The sequence below is a fragment of the Nothobranchius furzeri genome, chromosome 15, assembly GCF_043380555.1.
Source record: "Nothobranchius furzeri strain GRZ-AD chromosome 15, NfurGRZ-RIMD1, whole genome shotgun sequence".
In the NCBI taxonomy this organism is placed as follows: domain Eukaryota; kingdom Metazoa; phylum Chordata; class Actinopteri; order Cyprinodontiformes; family Nothobranchiidae; genus Nothobranchius; species Nothobranchius furzeri.
Window position 1 is genome coordinate 60,050,993 of NC_091755.1, and position 16,015 is coordinate 60,067,007.

A 16,015-nucleotide genomic window follows, 5' to 3' on the forward strand; every position below is an offset into this window, starting at 1 on the left:
GGAAATGTAACTATAATGCGGTGCTTTGAAAAGGATCTACAGCATGCCCAGGTTAGACTCTGCTTCAGTGATGTTGTCATGGGGAATGCTCCTTTTGAACCTGGACTGGATAAAGAAAGTCCAGAAAAGTCCAGAAAAAAGACAATGTGAATTTCTTCTGCACAATCCACACACACCCGCACACACACGATTGCGTGCGCGCGCGCGCACACACACACACACACGCGCGCACTTGCGCGCACACACGCACACACACACACGCGCACACATAAAATACAAATATTCTATTTTCACCATAAAAAAATTCTGAACGAACATGAGTGTGTACTCCAATTTCACTTCAAACTATACATTCTGGTTATTAATATTATTCAGTCATTGGGGATGTAACTTGCAGTTCATAACAGCTTAAAGGAGATTTTAATGTTTTCCTAAAGTTTGCATTATTTCTGTGTCCTCTTCATGCACACTGCTGGATTCCCTGCCAAACTGATTGCAATTTCTACAACTTCGGTTCACGGAAAAGGCCCAAAAGGCGGCTTTCCCACATCTTGCTATGCCAGATCATTAAAATCAAGTCAGGATTCATTTCAGTCTCAAACTGTCATCTATTACTCTCATCTTTGACCAGTTTTATGGCTTTTTATTTTCCAATAATTTTTTCCCAGCCCTGCCCTGGTTGCTCAACTTTATCTCTTCTTTTCATAATCTTTGATTGCAAAACACATTAAGTATCACTAGCTTTGATGAAGTTGAGTAACCCAAATTTACAAAGAGTGCAAATAATTGCACAAATTTTCTTTTAGCAAATAATTGCACTAATTTTCTTTTAGCTGAATGGATTTGAGGAACCTGAGATGGTAATGTGTTGGTTTTCCGGGGGCGGTTTATAGAGGTACGTACATGTGGCACTTTTTCTTCAGCCCTTTTGCACCTGCTTTTCACTTTGGATTCTGTTCAGAGCATTCTTGTTTTACTAAAGTTGCTCAGTGTGCGAAAACGGACATAAGGTATCCAAAGCTCCTGAATACAAAAAGACCTCAATACCATCTCCAACCACACATACTGCTCCTACTTGCTCCATTTCCCTATTCCCTCCAGCAGAAAGATGAGGTGTTATCACAGCTGGAGGGTATTCTTATTGAATGAACAAATAGGCCAAAGCAGGCAGCCAGAATACTGCACTGCCACAGAGGCTACACACAGTGGTACAAGACCCTCCCTATGGATTAGCATATTTGACCCTTTACAAGGAATTTTAAAGCAGCTGTGCTTTATGTTATTGTATCATTACTTATCACAAAAGCACAGTGAGAAAAACCTTTATTTCTTTCAGACATTTAAATGTAACCTAAAAACATCACAGCTAACTTAGAAATGGTATGTATAAATGGTAGCAAAGTGTACAATTACTAGGTTGTGGAAATTGCAAGGCTCCTTACGATTCAATTACAATTAAAGCTGTTATAGCAAATTTGGGAAAAAAATTTGCTTAAAACTTTTTTCGTGCCTCTTAACTCATTCACTGCCATTGACGACAAAAGTTGTCATTTAAAATCCAACCGTTCACTGCCAATGATAACTAAGGTCATCATTTGCATTTTTTTTTTTTACTGTGCGGGCGTCGGAACGAGCCCCTGCACCATGAGAACAAACACAGATATTCATCCACGTACGTTACACGTCATGTGATCAGGAAGCAGAAAATCCATGTGTTTGGAGATTGTTTTGGGCTATTGCTGTAAAAAAAAGTGAGGCACGAACCGGAAAAGCTTCTGCAGATCACAATTCGACAACGGATTATGAAAGAATGGATAATGAACGAAACGCACTGATTCTTCCTATGTAAGAGGTGAGTCTCCTCTTTGTTTGTTAGTTTTAGCATTGACATCATTGCGTTCTGTGACTCTTAAAAAAACAGTAAAAATGCTGAAAAACGCTAGCAGCTAAGGGCTTTTCTGATCAGGAAATGGCTGGCAGTGAATGAGTTAACAACGTTCTAAGATTGCATAGCTATAGGGATGTCCCGATTAGGGCTGAATGATTTAGGAAAATATTCTAATTGCGATTGTTTTCTTCAATATTGCAATTGCGATTTAATTCAAGATTATTTTCTCAAGGGGCTTATCTCATTTTTCAACTAACGGAAGCAAAAAAATAATAATAATCTATGTAACTTGTACTGAATATAAACAAGTTTATGTATCTACATATTTATCTACACATCATATCAACAAGTTTATTTGTCTACATAAACACAAGTAAAAACAAAATGTTGTATTTTAAGGTGCAATGCTTTGCAGCCAGGAGCACATCCATTGAAGGACCATAGGTATTAGCATCAATTGTGAAAATTGATTTGCAGGAAGTGTGTCCCATTTATTGAAGTATTTTGATTTTAGAGTTTTTGATGTTTTGTCCATGCAGAGCTTCCCTAGTTTAATTTCGTTCATAGCTGCTAGCCAGTGGAGTTAAAGTCTCTTACGGGTTTCTAGCTTTACTATAATATCTGTCTGTACTTATTTGATTAATAACAGTTTTTACTTTTTATTAGACTCCAAATGTAATAACTTGGCACATTCCTGATTCGTAATTTGTAAGAATGCAATTGGCGATATTAGTATTAGTATCCCTATGGGTATTTCAATGTATATTAGCATTGTGCTAACCACTCATTGCCCGACAAATTGCAGCCTTTGCTATTAGAAAATCTCCTTTTGTCACATCGCAATTTAATTGCATAAGCAATTAATCGTTCAGCCCTAGTCCCGATACAACTTTTTTTACTTCCGATACCGATATTGCAGCTTTCAGTATTGACCGATAACGATATCAATCCAACACGACATCAGCACCAATCATACATATTTTTACCCATTTCGTAGAGTGGAATGTATGAAAGGCTTGATCAAGTGATATTCATTATGAGAAAAAGAGCCAATGACAGTAAGTATGAAAAAAATGAAATATTTTTTTAACCATTGGTTGCAAAAATGCGAACTTTAACGCTTATATTATACCTTAACGCTTGCTTATATTGGAGATTTTTGATGCAGTCCGATATAATCTGATACACTGTTTTCAGGCCAATATCAAATAACTTTCTATATCAATATCGGAACGGGACATCCCTATATAGCTCTACATATATTGTGGAGATTGAAAAATAAATAAATAAAATAAAACAAACGATTAAAGTGGTTCTCTGGCATTTGTCTAAAACCCCAAAACAACTATTAGACCATCTGGTTGTCGGTCTCACCGACACCATTTGAAGCCACAGACAACAAAACACATTTGGACGTAGAAAACGACGGAGGTTTAGAGCTGTCTTGTTTCGTTCGGCATCAAGCATCTTTGGTGCACACCGATCCAGGGAAGATGAATGTTCTGTGACCGCGCTTGGATGCAAAACCTAGCTTGTTCTGTAGATTCTTTACACAGCTTTAAGAGGGCTGGGGTGCAATTCTCTACCCCCTTTACCGCTCTTTGTGTGACTACTTGGCATTTTTAAATGCAAAGTACTTTAAAGAACCTATATTAATTTATTTATGAATAACATTAAAGCAAAATGAAAAATTTAAATAAACTATTGTTAGATGCACCACAGTTGCAGCTGCCATGCAAAAAAAAACTTGTGGACTTGATTTTGTGCTGCTCTATTTTCTAATGAAGTGCACAAAGCCTCCCACTTACAGTACAATCTGATCAAAAAAAAACACCCAACAGATAACTGCAGATGTTTCAAACTAGGTATTATAGCATTCTAGCTTTTTGGAGCAAAGTTGATACGGATCTGGCTAGTCATCAGTACTGCTCCATTTAGAGGACATATTCCTGTCTCTAGAGAACTGCTGGCTGTAAGTGAGGTCACTTGCAGGAACAGTCCTTCATGTAGAGAAATAGCAAACATAACAACCCTTAAAAATAAACCTTTAACCCTATAAAAGACAAGAAGGTGTGGGCTAGTCAAACATTGAGCTGAACAATTATTCTACTTAATTAAAAACACAACTGAATTCCCACTCAAAGCAACATTGAGACTGTACTAGATGATAAAACTAATTGAAATATAAACATTAAGATTTCTCATCATCTAAATAAATCTAAATGTATAATTTTATTATTGTTGGACTTGTTTCTTGGTGGCGTCATCAAATTATAAAAGAAAACCAGCAGGTAATTAGCATTCATTGAATTTGCAATTATCATTTGCCACAGGGGTGTTAAATCATGTTACCACAGCTACAGTTTGCCCTCCTGAGGTTTTATTTGAGAAGCTCTCTTATCAAGATCTTACTTTGACTGCATGCTGTGCTTTCACCTGGACACGTCAGGCTTCAGCAGGTATTAAAAAAAGGGTTTTAGCATTTTTACTGCTGGTTGATGTTGATGCTGGAATGTCCAATTAAAAAGCTTGATGTATAATTTCTACAACAATGCTATGATTATAGAATGCTGCTTGTAGATTTGACTATTCTATTCATGTTCAATGTTCTTTCAGTTAAAAAATATAAATGTAGCCTTAAAGAAAGATGTTTGGAGCAAATGAGACTCTTTTTGTATTTCAAATGTGCTAAAACATGTTTTAAAACGTTTATTTTTTAAACCACAGCTAGTTTGGTATGTGTTGAGAAGCGTATACAAAGTCTTCCTGGAAAACAACTAGCTTCCTGTGCCTGTTCAGAAGAAAGGATTAGACAGATTGTTCACTGAACATTATTTAGGGCTGAAGTTTAAAACCTCACTATAATGACTCCCTACCATCAGCAGATTTTCAAACATTTCACTGTGTGCGCATTCAAATTCTGCCTCACTAGCAACATCAAAAATGTTCACCAGTTTACCACAAGTTGCAGACTGCCCGTGACTAAAGTAACCATGGTAACCATCTCAATAACAAAAAGAGGCTCAGGCAAGCCTAACAAAAGACCGGGAATCTCCTCAGGATGATTAGGTTACATAAATGATTAGTGCCTCCACACAAGACCCCAAGTCTACTGCTGAAATGACTCAGCTCTCCATCTAAGCACTGATACACCTCCACCCCCTCAATTCTTTCTACACTCAGCTTCACCATCTGTCTGAGGTCAAATATCCAGACTACAGGGACTGCATAGGGCTCAGCTTACAGACAGTGGTCTGAGACATAAAAGCATGTAGGGATCACCTCCAAATCAGCTACACATAATACATCAGTACAAACACATCTGTAACAGAAACATGCACCAAGCGAGAAAGTCAGGGCTGCAAGCACAGTTCACAATCTGAACACCGAGGGGAAATTACATGGGATGTGTGAAAAATTAGAACAACTTCGTCCTACTTAACTTTCCAATAAAAAACTAATTAAATGCGTTGAAAAAACATATTAACTGCTGCCATTTTTGTTTTGTGTCACCAGTAGTTTAATTTTTTGTTTGTTTTGTTTTTTGTTGTCAGCCAGATCATCATGGGAACACGGATGGCATGTTTTCGTGGTTGCACTGACAAGAAAAAGGAGTCGGTCCTCAGAGGGATCAGGTCTTGAGGGAACCATGGCAACTGCAGTGAAAATGTCAAGCAGCAGATCTTATAGAGTCAGGCCAGACTGACTGAACGGTTTGCTGTGCAGCTTTGTATTTCCACTGTCATTTAACTATCGCTTCTGTTTACCGATTTGTTTTTCTTGTTTTAATTGGATAAAGAAAAGAAAATATACTTATGTCCAATGATCGCTATTCTTTAGAAATTAGCTTAGGAAAGCTGTCTGAACTGAGCTAAAAGGATCTATTGATGAAGCAGAAGTAGCAATTTGGAAGGAGGGGTCATGGTAATACAACAGCTGGCTTCCTGGGCCAGAGATGTATGGCTTTAGGAGTGTCAACTCAGCTTTTAACACAAGTGAAACAGACAGAGCACTGGCATATCCACCAAGCACAAAGAGGAGGAAAGACAAGTGTGTGTCTGTGTGGGTTTTTCTAAATAGACATAAATACAGACGTGCACAGACACCAGAGTGCACAGACACCACAATTGCCATAACCATGCGGATGTGACACTTGCCTCTGTTTAGCTCTATGTTACCATAAACGACGAGTTAAATTACAATCCCTACCAGTTTGTAAAAAAAAATAAATAAATAACGGCTTTAACGACACTTAAAACAAGCAGTTAACGCTTTACATGAAGGAAGTAACACAAAAAATAATGCTGACATCAAGGGTCATCTTATTCAAACACAATCTCAAAGTCCCTCTTATTTAAAGGTAATGATTTGCCACAATAAAAACACAAATTCATCTCAAAATGAATGAACATGCAAAAAGATTACCTTCATTTTTTCACACTTCCACCTTCTTGTGCACATCATCCAACACACTCGTCACACTCACTTTTCTTTAAAAAATTACTTTCTTTTAAAAATAAACAAATGTCACCCATCTCAAATATCATGTTTTACTCAAATAAGGATTCAAATTCTCTCGTTGGTAATGCACTCACTCACTGCTATACTGGAAAGTCAGATGCACAGGAAGTGACTGCACACATCCAGACACAGAGGTGAGTGCAGCAGCATCCATGTGCACATGACCACAGCTCAGAGGGTGTGACCACAGTGAATGATATGTAAAATGTGCACAAGGGGAGGGCCGATTTCTCGGAAAGGACACAGCATGGCCATATCAAGCTGACGAAGTGATGCCGGGGAAGGAGTTCAAGCACAAATAATAAGCATACTCCACAAATTAATCCCTTAAGATAACACAAAGTAGTGTGAGAAGACACTTAATATTCTAAATAGAATAATGCTAATTTGAGTGGAAAATGATCAAACGCTTAACTCATGACAGCATCAGGCTTGCAGCTGGTGACAAAGTCACTTAAAATCATTGAAATTGTTTTGTGACTAAATAATGCCCCTCAAATCCCTCTGCTTTTATTAGCTATCCACATATCAATCCCCATATGATGCTGCCATCATTACCTATGATGTCATCAGCTCAGCTGTTGCCAGGTTACAGACTCAGTACCTGGATGTGATCTCAAGGGAGCTCAACCGCATCTCTCGACCTCTCTTTCCTAGCTATCATTGCAACTTTCCAACAAATTGTCAACAGCTTCAACAGAGGAAATAAACACCGTTCCTCGTCTTTGTTTCCCACCTTGTCAACTGTTGCAAGAGCCGGTACCAGTGGCTATTTCAATACAGTGCAACAGCTCATAACGCCTGAAAAATAGTGTTTCCTCTTTTTCATACTAGTAGTTTGCTTATTCAATAAATGCAGACAAATAGTAAATAGTTGAAGGGAATAATAACTTGTCTACTAGTGATGTGCTGTTATAAAGCGTGATGTTTTTGTACTCAATTGAAAACACACACACAAAAAAAGTGACAAAACTTAAGCATTTCCTGTCAGAATGATGAATGGCCAGAAAGAAGAACCGGTTCAAAAGTCTTTGGCCCGTTTTCATAAAAGCATGAAGATGCCAGTTTTGATAAACCATCCCAACTCATCAACATTTTGGAATGAAATTTTTGTCACACTATTTACACGTCACTGTATGGCAATGAGACAATTCGTGCATAAAATACAAGTGCTACTCTAAAAAAGATGTTAGCATCAACTTCTAAACTCATCAATTGTGCTTCTATATTACTAAGAAGCTTCAAAAGCACGACTACATTTTGAACATGCTTCTGGCATGTGCACACACTGGCATTCACTGACAGTTCTTGGGAAAAGATAAGTGAGCATGATTACAGTAAACATCGATGGAACGATGTAGAGATGTTAATGTTCCATACAAAAACTTCACAGTCTAACTAAAATAATAAAAAAGAATAGAAAATGACCTCAAGTCATCCACATACTGATTACAAAGCGTGCCACATGTAGAGTCAACTTAACAGCCTTGTCCGAGCATTTGTTTTCCTCGCTGTGGTAAGAAGCTTTGCACAACTCTTCAAAGGCACTTCAACCCCCCTCACACACACCTAATGCATCTACTCAATAATTATAAACCATGTTAAATCATTGCCCCATTTGCTTTGTGAAGCAACAACCTTAAGACTTTGTATTTCTTCCAGCCACACCTATGAATGAATCAGTTACAAACGAAGATAAGTGCAGTATCACACACATATAAAAGCCATCCACAGCCATTTACGGAGGACAAACCTGCTCTTTGGTGAAAAAAAAGAAGCACCTGTTCTCTTGTCTTCCTTGAACTCCCTCGATGTTGTGTATGTGTGTGTGTGTGTGTGTGTGTGTGTGTGTGTGTGTGTGTGTGTGTGTGTGTGTGTGTGAAGAGAGTGTATCTGCATTCAAACCTATAAATAGAGGAGGCGTCTTCCCTAGCGCTCACTCCAGTGGGATACTCTCATATTTTAATTAAATAAACTGCTGCAATGAGGCCCAGCTGTGCCCTGCATCCCCAGCCTGCATCCGTCAGCCTCCATGCTCAGGGGCGACATGCACTGTAGAGGCCAGGGCATTACTGCTTATGAATGCATGAAGACAGAAGCAGATGGTGAAAGGGACGAGCAGGATGGACGAAGCTGTGAAATTGGGGCATTCTGCTCAGAGGCCACCTGAGTTTCAAAGGAAGTCCTGTTCAGGTGTGCTGGATGGGTTTCCCAATGTGAAAACCAGCAGCTAAACTCTTGTCATTCATCCTTTCTTCCCTCATCATTTTAATCTATGGATTTTATTCTTCTTCAATTACAAAAATGAGGGAGAATGTCTGTGTTAAATCTGTTAACATTCAAAGTATTCAATCTGATATAGTCTAATGGAACAGGACTTTGCGAGTGATTCAGAACAAAGATAACAGTTTCAGTAAGAAAAAACATCTTTACTACAGAAATAACTGGTTCTTCAAAATCTTATGAGTGACTTAATGAATTGCTAATGGTTAACAAAATCTAAACATGAAGCTCTGTAGTCCACTGGTTACTTCTGTTTTATCTGATCTTAAAACGTTTAGGTTTAGACAATGAATAAATACTTCACATCTGCAACAGCTGAAAGGTAGCCTTTGGCTTCAAAGGAGGATGGAGCCGAGTTTCATCAGCATAGCAGAGGGAAGAGATTATATCATTACACAGAAATCACAATATTCTGAGAACAGAGCCATGAGGAACACTACAAAGAGATAGAAGTTGAAGATGAAACATAAAACTACTTTCTTGTAACCTCCAGCTTTTACAATCGATGTAAGTCAAACATTTGTTCAAACATAAATTGAAATATTTAAGGCTCATTTAATTTTTCAGCTTTGTTTTGTTATGAACCAAAAGAAAATCAATAGGGATACACTGAAATGAAAATTCTTGGCCAAACCTGAAAACCGATAATGAGGAAACCAAGGCCAAAAACCGAAAGAAATTACTATGTCAATAATTAAAACCATTGCATTAGAAGGACTGTAAAATTAAGCCTTTAAGCGCCAAAGTTGCAATATTGCATTTAACGAGCCAAATAAAAAGTTTTTACTTTACACCAGAAGATAGTGGAGAAGTGTAATTTCAATCTGAGCAACACTTTTGGGTGTTTCTATTGAAATTTCAGAGTTTATAGAGTTTGTAACACCCCCCCCCCCCCCCGGGTCGAGAAGCTCCCAAATCCTGACTGAGGAGAGAAGGAGAGTGGAGCACACAGAGGGCGACTATAATTATATATTAGAGAGGACAAACTTACAGGTCTGAAGAGGAATAGTCACCCTCTGATGAAGATTTGCACTCGTCTAGTGAGAAAGAAAGTGACGCTGTGCAGCAGCAACAGAGTCAGTGTGCTCCATAAGAGTTAACACTAGGGATGGACAATATACCGACATCAATATCGGTATCGGCTGATGTTAGCCATTTTTTAACATATTGGTATCGGTTCGATAAATTAAACTCGGCCAATATTATCAACCGATATTTTTCCATATTGTCTCCATTTGTTTGCCTGTTTCAGAGTGTGAGAGGAGTGATGTGTAATTGTTTAATCATGTGAACAGTGAATGAAATCATCTCAGAACCGTAAATGTGTGTGTTGTGTGTACATAATAACGTAAATTCAGCTTTAATGATTTTAATTCTATACAAAATCTGCTGATTTTAGAAGCATTAATGTCAGTATATCGGTATCTGCAAATATCGGTTATCGGCCATAACAGTGATCTCAATATCGGATATCAGTATCGGCCCAAAAATGTCATATCGGTGCATCACTAGTTAACATGCTTCATGCACATGATACAAAGCTTATTTCACCATGTTCAGGACATTGTGGGTATAGAAAGTTTGGCAAAAACACTGCTAATAGTGACAGACGTAGTGGAAATGTTAAAAGAAGAAAAAAAGGGCATACGCAGTAGATGTTACACTGAAAGTGAAAAGTGCATTGCACAATTCATCCAGCGATCGTAATAAAACAGCATTACTAAAAGGGGAAAACTTCAAATTTGAAATCAGTACGAATGCACTATTTTTATGAAGCAAAGAGCTAATTACCACCTGAGGGATGGATCGAAAGCGGGATTCACCTGACGGCCTGTTTCGGCCATGCTGTTTCTGTGATTTTGGTGTTTTGGCCAAAAACTGAAATAGCAGTTTTGGGTCATTTTCATCCGAAAATGTTTGGTGGCTGAATTTTTGGTGCATCCCTAATAATAGAAACTTTTTGCAAACGACTGTCAATTCAAAGAGGTAGAGCAGGTTGCCTCATGAACATTGACTGTGGGATTGATTCCATCTCCCGCCAAGAGTATTCTGCTGTTGGGTCCTTGGGCAAGACACTTTACCCAACTTGCATGTGTTGCATGACAGCCTTTCCTCTGTCAGACCACCCCAGCGTGGCTGTGGCTACACTTTAGCTTACCATCACTGGTAGTGCAGGAATTTGAGAGTGCATGAATAATGGAAAACACTTTGAGTGCCCATTAAAGCGCTACATAAACCCAATCCATTATTGTCATTATTAGAATAGTGACAAAAAAACTACAACCATGGGGGTGATTTGCAAGTTTGTGGCCTTCCAGTGTGATCGACTCTGCGACAGCTTAATGAGTACTCTCACAACCAAAGACAGCCTTAGTCTTCACGCACTGCTTAAAAACCTATGACGCCCTCCTGCAATCGACCAATGAAAACATACCCCAGGGAGTGATGCAACTAGTGACGCGAGTACAGTACGAAAGTAGAATTAACAAAATTAGCAACAGTGGAAGCTACACTCAGGAACATGTGGACCACTCCTTTCTGGAGTTTGGTTCAGAGGTTAATAAACTAATTGTTAACAGGGGTGTTTTCTTCTCTTTTCAGCATTGTTGCTTTGGCTACCTGTCAACTTTTAGTGACATATGCTTTTCTGGGTGCGCTCGTGATGTTAGCGCGTCCTGCTAGAGCGAGATGTCATGAAGTTTGTCTCACGAAGACGTTAGACTGTGCAGTGTGCTACTTGTCTAGAGTTCTCACAGTGTGACGTGAGCAGTCCTGTGTGACGGCAGAGAATTGCAGTGTGGTCTGGGCTTTAGGCTCCACCTGACCACTTTTTAAAAATGTTTAATTTTTTCTTATTTTTCATGTCGTGATCGCTCCGCAACTCCAGAGCTCACCGCTGCAACAATGCGGTGCCGCTCAAAGAGACTAAAGCATTTTTTCTACGCCTATGTCACGTCCCAGAGCCTGGATTTCCATCTTGGTTGTCATGGTTACCTGTGAAATGTCGCAGATAAGCAGGCTTATTTATCTTAACAATATTCAGAACATAGTTTGCATTGTCCACATATAGAGGAGGGGTGTGATAAAAAAAACACCTGAGCACATTTCTAGGACAGGTGTGATTTAAAAAGCAGAAACTGCTCACAGCTGTGTATAAACCGTGTTTTATAGGACGTAAAATTAGTTTGCGCAAATTTTATTTCTGAACTTAAGTAGAATTTTAGTAAAGATTCTACACAAAGTTTTATAAATGAGGTTGTCGAATGTTTAGAGCAAAGACCCGCAAGTATGTTCCTCCTCAAAACTTTCACTGAAACAAGGTGGAATTTAACATGTAGTAGGACTGAACAAGATCTACAAATCTTTCATATAACAATAATTTCAAACAAGACACAAGAAGACCCAGAAACATTTATATCAATATAAACAGAACCAGTGAAATTCTAGAGTTAGCAGGTGTCGCTACTGTTAGCTTGCTACTTCTCCTATAAGTGGTCATCACTTGAATTGATGGCAAAAATGACAGAAAAGTTATTTAAGTATGGCATTAAAGTCACTGTTTATCATGATCCAACTTTTTTTAACCAACATTTCCAACAAAAATCAGCTTTTAATGGCAACCCCTGGTTTAAAAACCCCCTTTTGTGATTCATTATGTGCTCCTTCCACATCTATTCTTCTGCACTTTGTACAAAACACAAATAAGCAAGCATTATAAATTATGCAACTTAGGAGAATAAAAGAGTTTTAAATTATAAATATTGAAAGAGTTCATGTTAGTGACTGTGTGATGTAGGGAGTATATCTGTTTGCATGAGACGCAGTCTGATAACTGATCACAAGTGGTCAGTTGACAAAGAAAGGGATGAATTGTAAAGTTGGGTGTGAAAAATCATCGATCGCTTTCAAACTGGAAGTCCTCTGAACCTCCCGAAGAGACGTTGCCTGGAACATCCACCACATAGAAGCAGCCTGACGAGTCACCATAATGCTACATCATTTAATTTTCAGAGAAAAGCTGTCTCTCTGAAGCAAAGTAGAACCAACAAAACCAGCTAGCTGGGTAACAAGTGACCCTAGATTCTGCAGTGTGACACACTCTCAAAAGGTAAAGTAAAAAAAAAAATAAAAGGAAACTGCAAGTGGCGTTTCTTACAAAGCACGACGATGTTCCTGCAGTACAAACGATGTATGGTAATACCAATACTGAATAAATACACTCTAAACACTGAAGAGGAGGTGCTTTGTTTGCTTTGCAAATGTGTTCTTGACCTACCTCATTTCCTATAGTTGCTTTTACCGTTTCGCCTGCTGAGCGGGGTCTTTCAGACCACAGATTCTGAGACCTAAACTAATACTCAGGAATCAATGTGACAATCACTAAGTAAATCGTACCACTATAGCACTAAAAATCGGGCCCATTTTGGTTAAGTATCATCCCATAACCAACACAAGATTTCACAGCTAAGACCTAACCTGAAAGAAACTTGCAGCATTTAGAAACGATGGCAAAAGCTGCCTTGTTCCCTGTTAGCATCTATAATTAATGGACTGGTGCTGCTGGTCCATGTTCCGTTTTTAAACTAACCCCCAGTAAGCCTCGTGTCCATTAAAGCCCTACAACAGTCAACACCCTGGAGGATGAATATGGCTGAGTGCAGCTCTCAGTCAGAGACCATCAATGCCTCAGCTGGAAAAATAGTGAGCAGCTGAAGAAAGGATTATTCTGATCTCAGTCAATTAATGATTTACTTGTTTATTTCCTTTACATTTAGAGGAATAATTGCTCTCAGTAATTGAGAGTTGGGGTCTGTAATAGGTCCTGTATTTAGGAATTGATTTCATTATTGACAAGTTGTCCTCAGCTGGTAAAAAAATGTGTTTGCATGGTCAATTTTTGACAGGGTGCACTTGTATGATATGGATGTCACTCATGACACCAGACATGTTCAAAGTGTGTCTCATGAGCCATTTGTGGCCCTCGGAGGGATTGTATAATGATGAATTTCGATCTCTCCATCGAGTTGTTGATGTTGTCAGACTTTCAATTCAATTCAGTTCAAAGATACTTTATTAATCCTAGAGGGAAATTATTTTCATGTTCAGATTGCCACTAATATGCCTATTTTGGACTTATCTTGGAGACCACACACGGGGAAAAGAATATCCAAAAAATTATTTTAGCATTTTATACAAAAATAAACATTTTTCCTTGCCTGTGAGGACTATTCATTTACAGATGTTGGCCCTTGTCTGTCTTTTGGACACCCCTGGTCTACACTGATCATAATAAGCCCTCATTTGGACTGAGATGTTTTATCGTGCTAAATAAAAGTGATTTTCATAAACCAGTAGAACTTTGGTTTATTTAGCTGATCTGTGGCAATGAGCAGGAGGAGAAACAGGACAAAGGTAGCTAAAATGTGTCTGAGCTGTTTTCATGTAAATCACAACCATACTCTTCCCCTATCCTGCACAATCACTGTGCACTTCCTACTATGCTTGCACTCTTTTTCTACACCATCATACCTGCCACTTCTGACAGAACCTGACTAGTGTTCTTCCCTCTAAGTAGCTTAATGTTAGCCTCAATTGTAACTGCACTGCTACATCCTCATTCGTAAGTCTCTTCGGACAAAAGCATCTGCCAAATACATAAACATCTGTTCCCAGAACATAGCCAAACCTCGATACCCATTTGCAGCGTAATCACTGTTCTTGAAACCAGGCAATGGGAGAAAAAACATATGGGAAATATTTGGTTGGCCTAGACTCTAGGACAGACGCAAATGCAATCCCTCTTCATGAAAATGTTTTAAAACATGATGTGCTGAAAAGGGTTAGGGTAATGAGTGATAAGAACTAAAATAGCATGCATGATTGTCTCAGTGTGTCTGGGCTGACCAGATGAGTGAACCATAAGGTGAAAACATTACCAAAGAAAAAGAGATGAGTGAGTTACTATTTAAAAAAAACTGGGGTGACTCCATGGCCCAAACACATAAAGAGTGACAACAAAAGAGTAGACAAGGTGATCAAACACATTGATGAATTAATAAGGAGGATGCAGGACATGTGATATTACACAACTGCATGTGACTAACAGACAGCTTATCATGCAAGGAATGCCTTGCCGGGATGAGATCACTTAGCCTCATCAATCTACTACTCATGATGTTACCTTTGCTTTGCTGAAACCGAGTCTTATGGAAAAAATGCACAAGTCAACTGTGATCATTCAAAGGATTTAAATAAAATAGCTGAAAATCGAGGCCAGGAAAAATCTGTCAGTGGCTCTAGACATTAGGCTACTGTTAAATATTGTAATCACGGTCGAAAGGCCTAGTAGCACCGGCTAGATTATAGCAGCCATGCTCATCATCTGTCCTATTATTATCATGGCCAGGTAAATGGATATTATAGGATCAGCATCCAGCTGAGTCTCATCATCGACTGGGTGATACCAAGGCTGCGAAGAGGCGCATGGTCGAGCTGTCACACATGACCTAACGGCCCAGCCAAACAACCACTCCATCCTCAGATCGGCAAAATCAGGAACAAAATCACCCCTTTCATTTCACTTACCGATTCCGGGGGCGGAGTAGATGAAATACAGTGCCGAGGTGGACAGTGAAAAAAGGAATAAAAGCCCAAGGAATGACCTTCTCCGGAAACGCAAATGTGTCGGCATCATACAAGCAGCGAAAGCACACACAGCGGCACGTTTTTGCTTTTCTTCACCGATGGTAGACCAGTCCCGATGTGTCCAGATGCCTGAGGCAGCAGTCCGCGGACGGCCCTGGGTTAAATGAATCGAATGGAGTGGTAGGTCTGCGGCAGTGGCTACAAGGAAGTCAGTCTATTTCCGCGGCAGGTCGGGAAAAAAAAAAGGATGAGACCGCCAGTGTTCAACCGAGACACTCGAATTCCATTCCTGAGGAGATGGTTTCGGCTTTACTGTGGGGTATGGTCCGATGGCTGACAAAGACAGCGCGGTTTAAAGTGGCCTTGTTCTCAGCGTGAGACCATCCTTTAGGTTCCACACAACGTCGCTGATAGTGTCCCTAACGCTCTTGCACTTTGCCTGCCTACCCGCCTGCCCAACCCTATGAATGGAGCCGTCTCTCTGCAGAGAAGAAGGGGAAAAAAAGAGCAGTACCTCAAGTGGGCGTTAACGGTAGCTCCTACTCAACAAACACGGACGTACGTTCTCAGCGTAGAATACGCATCCTGGCGCGCGCTCAAACGCTCCAACGTAGAGCATCGCCGATAGCCGTCGCTACGCTGTCATAACGTTATGGCATATGGCCTGAACAATAGCTA

At 39.4% G+C, this 16,015-nt stretch overlaps 2 protein-coding genes across 3 annotated transcripts in view; both read right to left on the reverse strand.

The window, feature by feature from the left end:
* b4galt5 (UDP-Gal:betaGlcNAc beta 1,4- galactosyltransferase, polypeptide 5) overlaps positions 1 to 15,822 on the reverse strand; it is a 50,577-nt gene extending 34,755 nt beyond the window's left edge. The window contains exon 1 of one of the 2 annotated variants that reach the window (XM_015968073.3): positions 15,278 to 15,822. In XM_015968073.3, the coding sequence (XP_015823559.1) occupies positions 15,278 to 15,386 (109 nt within the window). In that variant the 5' untranslated portion in view covers positions 15,387 to 15,822. Of the gene's footprint in view, positions 1 to 6,313; positions 6,419 to 15,277 lie in introns of those variants that run through there. The other variant, XM_070545066.1, reaches the window with a different exon arrangement.
* LOC139063350 (acidic proline-rich protein PRP25-like) overlaps positions 1 to 16,015 on the reverse strand; it is a 308,451-nt gene that overhangs the window by 244,538 nt on the left and 47,898 nt on the right. The gene's annotated exons all lie outside the window — the stretch shown is intronic.